This window comes from Chenopodium quinoa, unplaced genomic scaffold, assembly GCF_001683475.1.
Source record: "Chenopodium quinoa cultivar QQ74 unplaced genomic scaffold, ASM168347v1, whole genome shotgun sequence".
NCBI classification, from domain to species: domain Eukaryota; kingdom Viridiplantae; phylum Streptophyta; class Magnoliopsida; order Caryophyllales; family Amaranthaceae; genus Chenopodium; species Chenopodium quinoa.
Genome location: NW_018744604.1, coordinates 9,070 through 18,863, shown reverse-complemented (window position 1 = coordinate 18,863; position 9,794 = coordinate 9,070). Strand labels below are relative to the sequence as shown.

Here is a 9,794-nt window from a genome sequence, read left to right as displayed (position 1 = left end):
CCATTTGATTTAAATTGCTTTGTTTGAATGTGTTTGACTTTCATTTGATTCAATTAGGTTTATTTGAATGTGTTTGACTTTCATTTTATACAATTAGCTTTGTCGAATGTATTTGACTTTTATTTTATTTAAATAGCTTTGTTTGAATGTGTTTGACATTAATTTGATTCAATTAGCTTTATAGAATGCATTTCCCTTTCCTTTGATTTAAATAGCTTTGTTTGAACGTGTTTGACTTTCATTTGATTCAAATAGCTTTGTTTGATTGTGTTTGACTTTCATTTGATTCAATTAGCTTTGTAGAATATATTTGATTTTCATTTGATTCAAATAGCTTTGTTTGAATGTGTTTGACTTTCATGTGATTCAATTAGCTTTGTAAAATGTATTTCACTTTCATTTGATTTAAATTGCTTTGTTTGAATGTGTTTGACTTTCATCTGATTCAATTAGCTTTGTAGATTGTATTTGACTTTCATTTGATTCAAATAGGTTTGTTAGAATGTGTTTGACTTTCATCTGATTCAATTAGCTTTGTAGAATGTATTTCACTTACATTTGATTCAAATAGCTTTGTTTGAATGTGTTTGACTTTCATTTGGTTCAAATAGCTTTATTTGAATGTGTTTCACTTTCAGTTGATACAATTAGCTTTGTACAATGTATTTGACTTTCATTTGATTCAAAAAGCTTTGTTTGAATGTGTTTGAATTTCATTTGATTCAATTAGATTTGTAGAATATATTTGACTTTCATTTGATGCAAATAGCTTTGTTTGAATGTGTTTGACTTTCATATGATTCAATTAGCTTTGTTTGAATGTGTTTGACTTTCATTTGATTCAATTAGCTTTGTAGAATATATTTGACTTTCATATGATGCAAATAGGTTTGTTTGAATTTGTTTGACTTTCATTTGATTCAATTAGCTTTGTAAAATATATTTGACTTTCATATGATGCAAATAGGTTTGTTTGAATGTGTTTGACTTTCATCTGATTCAATTAGCTTTGTAAAATGTATATGACTTTCATTCTACTCAAATAGGTTTGTTTGAATGTGTTTAACTTTAATTTGATTCAATTAGCTTTGTAGAATGCTTTCACTTTCATTTGATTTAAATAGCTTTGTTTGAACGTGTTTGACTCTCATTTGATTCAAATAGCTTTGATTGAACGTGTTTAACTTTCATTTGATTCAATTATCTTTGTAGAATGCTTTTCACTTTCATTTAATTCAAATAGCTTTGTTTGAATGTGTTTGACTTTCATAAGATTCAATTAGCTTTGTAGAATGTATTTGACTTTCATTTGATTCAAATAGCTTTGTTTGTATGTGTTTGACTTTCATCTGATTCAATTAGCTCTGTAGAATGTATTTTACTTTCATTTGATTCAAATAGCTTTGTTTGAATGTGTTTGACTTTCATTTGATGCAAATAAATTTGTTTGAATGTGTTTCACTTTCATTTCATTCAAATTAATTTGTAGAATGCATTTCACTTTCATTTCATTTAAATAGCTTTGTTTGAACGTGTTTTACATTTATTTGATTCAAATTGCTTTGTTTGAATGTGTTTAACTTTCATTTGATTCAATTAGCTTTGTAGAATGTATTTGACTTTCATTTGATTCAAATTAGCTTTGTAGAATGTATTTCACTTTCATTTGATTTAAATTGATTTGTTTGAATGTGTTTGACTTTCATCTGATTCAACTAGCTTTGTAGATTGTATTTGACTTTCATTTGATCCAAATAGGTTTGTTTGAATGTGTTTGACTTTCTTCTGATTCAATTAACTTTGTAGAATGTATTTCACTTACATTTGATTCAAATAGCTTTGTTTGAATGTGTTTGACTTTCATTTGATTCAATTAGCTTTGTAGAATGCATTTCACTTCCATTTGATTTAAATTGCTTTGTTTGAATTTGTTTGACTTTCATTTGATTCAATTAGGTTTATTTGAATGTGTTTGACTTTCATTTTATACAACTAGCTTTGTCGAATGTATTTGACTTTTATTTTATTTAAATAGCTTTGTTTGAATGTGTTTGACTTTAATTTGATTCAATATGCTTTATAGAATTCATTTCCCTTTCCTTTGATTTAAATAGCTTTGTTTGAACGTGTTTGACTTTCATTTGATTCAAATAGCTTTGTTTGATTGTGTTTGACTTTCATTTGATTCAATTAGCTTTGTAGAATGTATTTGATTTTCATTTGATTCAAATAGCTTTGTTTGAATGTGTTTGACTTTCATGTGATTCAATTAGCTTTGTAAAATGTATTTCACTTTCATTTGATTTAAATTGCTTTGTTTGAATGTGTTTGACTTTCATCTGATTCAATTAGCTTTGTAGATTGTATTTGACTTTCATTTGATTCAAATAGGTTTGTTAGAATGTGTTTGACTTTCATCTGATTCAATTAGCTTTGTAGAATGTATTTCAATTACATTTGATTCAAATAGCTTTGTTTGAATGTGTTTGACTTTCATTTGATTCAAATAGCTTTATTTCAATGTGTTTCACTTTCATTTGATACAATTAGCTTTGTACAATGTATTTGACTTTCATTTGATTCAAAAAGCTTTGTTTGAATGTGTTTGAATTTCATTTGATTCAATTAGATTTGTAGAATATATTTGACTTTCATTTGATGCAAATAGCTTTGTTTGAATGTGTTTGACTTTCATATGATTCAATTAGCTTTGTTTGAATGTGTTTGACTTTCATCTGATTCAATTAGCTTTGTAGAATATATTTGACTTTCATATGATGCAAATAGGTTTGTTTGAATTTGTTTGACTTTCATTTGATTCAAATAGCTTTATTTGAATGTGTTTCACTTTCATTTGATACAATTAGCTTTGTACAATGTATTTGACTTTCATTTGATTCAAAAAGCTTTGTTTGAATGTGTTTGAATTTCATTTGATTCAATTAGCTTTGTAGAATGTATTTGACTTTCATTTGATGCAAATAGCTTTGTTTGAATGTGTTTGACTTTCATATGATTCAATTAGCTTTGTTTGAATGTGTTTGACTTTCATCTGATTCAATTAGCTTTGTAGAATGTATTTCACTTACATTTGTTTCAAATAGCTTTGTTTGAATGTGTTTGACTTTCATTTGATTCAAATAGCTTTATTTGAATGTGTTTCACTTTCATTTGATACAATTAGCTTTGTACAATGTATTTGACTTTCATTTGATTCAAAAAGCTTTGTTTGAATGTGTTTGAATTTCATTTGATTCAATTAGATTTGTAGAATATATTTGACTTTCATTTGATGCAAATAGCTTTGTTTGAATGTGTTTGACTTTCATATGATTCAAATAGCTTTGTTTGAATGTGTTTGACTTTCATTTGATTCAAATAGCTTTGTTTGAATGTGTTTGACTTTCAATTGATTCAATTAGCTTTGTAGATTGTATTTGACTTTCATTTGATTCAAATAGCTTTGTTTGAATGTGTTTGACTTTCATTTGATTCGATTAGCTTTGTAGAATGCATTTCACTTCCATTTGATTTAAATTGCTTTGTTTGAATGTGTTTGACTTTCATTTGATTCAAATAGGTTTATTTGAATGTGTTTGACTTTCAATTGATACAATTAGCTTTGTCGAATGTATTTGACTTTTATTTTATTCAAATAGCTTTGTTTGAATGTGTTTGACTTTAATTTGATTCAATTAGCTTTATAGAATGCATTTCCCTTTCATTTGATTTAAATAGCTTTGTTTCAACGTGTTTGACTTTCATTTGATTCAAATAGCTTTGTTTGATTGTGTTTGACTTTCATTTGATTCAATTAGCTTTGTAGAATGTATTTGACTTTCATTTGATTCAAATAGCTTTGTTTGAATGTGTTTGACTTTCATGTGATTCAATTAGCTTTGTAGAATGTATTTCACTTTCATTTGATTTAAATTGCTTTGTTTGAATGTGTTTGACTTTCATCTGATTCAATTAGCTTTGTAGATTGTATTTGACTTTCATTTGATTCAAATAGGTTTGTTTGAATGTGTTTGACTTTCATCTAATTCAATTAGCTTTGTAGAATGTATTTCACTTACATTTGATTCAAATAGTTTTGTTTGAATGTGTTTGACATTCATTTGATTCAATTAGCTTTGTAGAATGCATTTCACTTCCATTTGATTTAAATTGCTTTGTTTGAATGTGTTTGACTTTCATTTGATTCAATTAGGTTTATTTGAATGCGTTTGACTTTCTGTTTATACAATTAGCTTTGTCGAATGTATTTGACTTTTATTTTATTCAAATAGCTTTGTTTGAATGTGTTTGACTTTAATTTGATTCAATAAGCTTTATAGAATGTATTTCCCTTTCAATTGATTTAAATAGCTTTGTTTGAACGTGTTTGACTTTCATTTGATTCAAATAGCTGTGTTTGATTGTGTTTGACTTTCATTTGATTTAATTAGCTTTGTAGAATGTATTTGACTTTCATTTGATTCAAATAGCTTTGTTTGAATGTGTTTGACTTTCATGTGATTCAATTAGCTTTGTAGAATGTATTTCACTTTCATTTGATTTAAATTGCTTTGTTTGAATGTGTTTGACTTTCATCTGATTCAATTAGCTTTGTAGAATGTATTTGACTTTTTTTTTTGGGTAAATAGAATTTTATTACCAAAGAAGCTGAAAACAGTAGAAATAAGGAATAAACACAACAGGCCAAAAAAGATAATAAAGCCTAAAGAGAAAAACAAACTGGCCAAGGCCTTGAACTGTCAGCCCACCTTCTACGAAGGGTTTTTGAAGTCCAAAAGACCAAGCAAGGCCCATCTGAATGCAGAGACCCAAAGCTACCCTCTAGGAGGGTCACTAAGGACCAAAGGAACAGGACAAACAACCTGAAAACAAGCTAAGCAAAACAGCACAAAGCTAAACAACAGTAATCAACCAGAAACAAGACAAAACCAGAACAGCAACAAGCAACTATCAAAACTAAGTAGGCACAGAGATCAAAGCCTGTCTGTCAGCCTCATTACACCTGCAGGAAACCCTGTAAACCACTGCCCTGAAAACAGTTTCAGCAGGCTCACAATTGCCATTGAACATAGTGTTGTTCCTCTGTATCCAAATGCTGTAAACAGTCTCTGCCAAGAACATCAGATGAAGCCTAGCATTTGAATTTGATCTTCTACCTCTCTTCATAGCCCAATCCATTTCCTGATCAAAGCCCTGAACAGACTTGTGACATTTGAGAAGTTGCAAAACCTTCTCCCAGATTCTCTTAGAATAGTTACAGAGAAAGAAAAGATGACGAGGAGTTTCATTTTCCTGTAAACACAGTAAACAAACAGGGTCATAAGTAGGATTCCATTTGAGAACTCTATCTTTAGTAAGCAGCCTGTTCCAAAGAGCCAGCCAAAGGATGAAGATGCTCCTTGGAGAGGCACCATTATTACATGTAAGTCTTTTCCAGGGGACCTTTGGAGCCTGTATCTTCAGTTTCTTATAGATCAGCTTGATTTGAACCCTGTTATTACTCATTACAGGATCCCATCCACCAATATCATCAATCAGCCCCCTATATTTCATAATTTTCCTAAGCACCCAGGAACTTTTCTTAGGAATATCAGCCTCCCAGAAACTGACTGACCTGAAATAGTAAATATGAACCCACTTAACCCAGAGAGAATCAGTTTTGTGAGCTATATCCCATAAGATCTTGCAGATAGCAGAGATATTCCAATCATGAAGAGAAATAATGTTCCAGCCTCCACATGATTTAGGCAAGCAAACAGTGCTCCAAGCAATAAGAGCTTTCTTAGAAGGATTAGCATTACCAGTCCACAAGAAAGCTTTAAATCTAGATTCAATCTCCTTCATAATCTTCTTAGGTAAAATAAAAATTTGAGCCCAATATGTTTGAATTCCAAAAAGAACACTCTTAATGAGCTGTAAACGACCAGCATAAGAGAGAAACTTTGAAGCCCACCCTTCAATTCTGCTAGTAATCTTGTTAACCAGAGGTTTGCATTGCTAAATAGTTAATTTCTTAGAAGAAAGGGGCACTCCAAGAAAGGGATAAAGCCTGCAACCATACCTAATCTACTCAAAAGAGCAGCCTGTAAATCAATGCCAACCCCTCCAAAATACACCTCACTCTTAAGCAAATTAGCCTCAAGACCAGAAGCTTTAGAAAACTTCTGAAAAGCTTTAAACAAAAGCTGAACAGAACACTCATCAGCTCTAGTAAACAACAACAGGTCATCTGCAAACATTAAGTGAGTAATAAGAAGCCTCTCACATCTAGGGTGAAAGTTAAAATCAGGTACAGTAGCCAAATCATGCAAGAATCTGGATAAATACTCCATTCCTATAGCAAAGAGGAAAGGAGACATGGGGTCACCTTGTCTCAGACCCTTCTGAGCTTTAAAAGGAACAGAAGGAGAGCCATTTATCAAAATAGAAAATGACACTGTAGAAATGCACACCATAATCCAATTAACAAACACAGAAGGAAAACCAAGCTCAAACATTACAGCCTTTAGAAAACTCCATTCAATGGAGTCATAAGCTTTTTTCAGATCAACCTTAATCATACATCTAGGGGTAATGTGCTTATGAGTATACCCTTTGATTAGCTCTGTAGCTAATAAGATGTTGTCTCCAATATGTTTACCAGGAATGAAACCTGCTTGAGCTTCATCAACAATATCTCCAACAACTTGAGCAAGCCTGGCAGTCAAGATCTTGGAGATAATCTTATAAAGAACAGTGCATCAAGCTATAGGTCTGAAATCCTTTACAAAAGAAGGATTCTGGATTTTAGGAACCAAGGTCAGAGTTGTACAATTCCACTGAGGATGCAAAGTTCCTATATCAAAAAAATCATGGACAGCTTCATAGATCTCAAGTTTAATAATGTCCAGGTATGCTTGAAAAATTTAGAGTTGAACCCATCAATACCAGGGGCTTTATCATAAGAGATGCTTTTGATTGCACAATCAATCTCAGAGTTAACCACAGGACTAATAAGCAAATTCTGAGCTTCTGCAGAAAGCTGTTTCCCAGCTCTCATGGTATTAAGATCAATAGCATCAAGGACAGAAGAGCTCGAACCCAGGAGAAGTTTATAAAAAGACACAATCTCTGCCTCAATATTAGCAGGAGTTTTAAGGAGCACATGGTGTTCATTATAAAAGAGAATCAATTCTGTTCCTAGCTTGCCTCTGTTTCATCATGGAGATAAATTACTTAGTGTTGGAGTCACCAAGTTTAACCCATTCCACCCTAGCTTTCTGTCTATAAATGCTCTCCTGAACAAATCTCCAATATTTGAGTTGTTGAATAGCAGTAGCCTCCTGAACCAGCAAGTCAGAATGAGGATCATTAGCCATTTGGTTCTGGACTTCCAAAACAGCCTGTTGAGCTAAATCAACTCTCATTTCAACATTACCATAAGCTTTGGTATTAAGCTCTTTAAGCTTAACCTTCAGATTCTTGCATTTTCTCCAAATTCTATTCATAGCATTACCCTGAAAACCTTCACTCCAAATTTCATCCACTATATTCATGAAATCAGGGTGAGTAAGCATATGATTAAGAAATCTAAAGGGCTTTCCCTTACAAGGAGCAGGAGGGAGAACCTCATACAATAGAGGAGCATGATCAGAAAGGGAGGGAGGAAGATAAACAGCTTCCACATTTGGAAATTGAAAGAGCCATTCACTATTAACCAAACCCCTATCAATTCTGGTTTGAGTTCTAGGGCTTGAGTGAGCCTTATTAGACCATAAGAAATAAGACCCTTTACTTTTGATCTCAGAAAAATTCATTTGATCAATAAAATCCTTGAAATCTCGAACTTCATAATCTGTTACTACATTTCCATGAACTCTATCTTCAGGTAACAAAACAGAATTAAAATCCCCAGTGCAAAGCCAGGGCATGGACACAGAACCAATAGCTCCAATACCTCTCCAAAGATCTTTCCGATCATGAATATTATGTAAACCATAAAAAAAAGACACAGTGATCTGAGTACTATAATCAAGAGTACTGATAATACAATGAATGAACTGAGCATGAACAGTAATAGCATCAACATGCACTCTATCATTCTTCCACCCCAACCAAATTCTACCTTTCCTAGACTCAGAATAATTACACATCCAGGACAAACCATGTGCAATCTTCCTCTGAATCCCAACACATTTCAACTATTTAACTCAAGTCTCAAGCAAGCAGATTATATCAGCATTAGTCCTATCAAGCAGCTGCCTAACATCAACCACTTTAGAGGGATCATTAAGACCCCTAATATTCCAAACATTGATAATCATTGAACTGGAGGGGGCCCACCCCCCTAGGCTTATATCTCAAGACAACATCATCATATTGCTCATCAGGTAAAATATCAAATTTATTAGTTGTAAGAACAGGCTTCACAGCTACAGCAGGTTCTTTACCTTTCTTTTTCATGATTTCCCATTCACCTGAAACTTTAGTTCCAGACCCTTGCTTCTGTTTTTGAACCCAAAACTTCTTCTGAACTTGGGCTACAGGATCAGGCTGATTATTTGAAAGAGGCTCATCACAATTATGTCCTGCCTTATTACATTTAACACAGAAGGGAGGAGTCTACTCATAAATCACCTTTAATTCCACTGTCTCACCTTTAGGACTTTCAACCCAGACAGACTTTGCTAGAGGTTTTGTAATGTCTATTTCCACAAGTAATCTAGCAAACGACACTCTTAGCTATCTTGAAGCGCATTCATCAGCACAAATTGGCAAACCCAAGGTGCTGCCAATTCGACTCAAAGTTTCAGCACCACAACAATTGAGAGGAAGATTGGGCAATTTGACCCACAATGGAACAGTGCGAAGAATTTCAGCACTGAAATCAAATTTTTCAGACCAGGGTTTAACAATAACTGGTTTCCCATAAAACATGTGAGGGCTTTCACACATAACAGAATTCAGATTATCTAGGGAACGCAGATTAATTATAAAATACTCCTCATCATGCCAATACACATCAGGATTATTATCAATACCCCATTCATTAACAATAAAACGCTTAATAGCTGCAATAGTAGGATAATACCCAACAACATATAGAACAATTGCATGACTCCACTTCCTATTTCCTTCCTCAATTTCAGCACTCGGCAAAACAACAATTGACTTACCATTTTTAATTTGCGGAGGTACAAAATTCTGGGCAAACCCTTTTGCAGTCAGCTTTCCAGTAAACCCTCGAACATTAGACAAATCTTGATCAATAACCTTAGGCATAGCTTCATTAGTGACAGGAGGTTGAGAATTTTGCAATACAAAAACCCACAAAAGGCCTAGAAGGGCTAGCAGCTTGTTTAGGCAATGGAACAGTAACTGGAGAAGTTACTGTTACATTGGTTTTGGGGCAAACCGAACCAAAACTTAAAACCAGCAATTCAGCATCTCTCCTAGAAATCATTCCTGCAGAAGGGTGGACAAGGCCAGGAGCAGGTGTGACAAGTTCATCTCCCTCATCAAACACCTCATGAACAGTCTGAATTCCAGCTGAAACAGGAACAAATAGTGACTCAGTGATTTCAGTTGTGAGCTTAGATGGGGCAGGAGTAGCTTGCTTCTTCTTTCTAGCCATAGAAATAGATTTAGGGACTAAAAACCAGCTAAATCAAGCACCATAGACATGGAAAAATGAAGCTTTCTCTCTCTAGGGTTTCACTTTCTCTCTCTAGGGTTTTGAGTTTTATTTGATTCTAATGTGTTTAGAATGTATTTGACTTTTTTTTTATTCAAAT

General features: G+C 32.8%; 1 protein-coding gene across 1 annotated transcript; it reads right to left on the bottom strand.

The window, feature by feature from the left end:
- Window positions 1–4,977: 4,977 nt before the first annotated feature.
- Window positions 4,978–9,282, bottom strand: LOC110700003. The gene is made up of 7 exons (XM_021877489.1): window positions 8,781–9,282; window positions 8,344–8,588; window positions 7,253–8,201; window positions 6,949–7,131; window positions 6,789–6,856; window positions 6,083–6,743; window positions 4,978–5,975 (listed from the first exon to the last, which is right to left on the bottom strand). Exons 1-7 carry the CDS (start codon window positions 9,280–9,282, stop codon window positions 4,978–4,980), a joined length of 3,606 nt encoding a protein of 1,201 aa, XP_021733181.1.
- Between the last annotated feature and the right edge of the window lie 512 nt (window positions 9,283–9,794).

Coding starts and splice junctions, on each gene's coding strand:
- LOC110700003 (XM_021877489.1), bottom strand. CDS start 9,282: ATGCCTAAGGTTATTGATCAAGATTTGTCTAATGTTCGAGGGTTTACT. Junction 8,202..8,343: donor TGAGATATAAGCCTAGGGGG/GTGGGCCCCCTC, acceptor TGAGTTAAATAG/TTGAAATGTGTTGGGATTCA. Junction 6,857..6,948: donor CTCTTATGATAAAGCCCCTG/GTATTGATGGGT, acceptor TTTTTGATATAG/GAACTTTGCATCCTCAGTGG.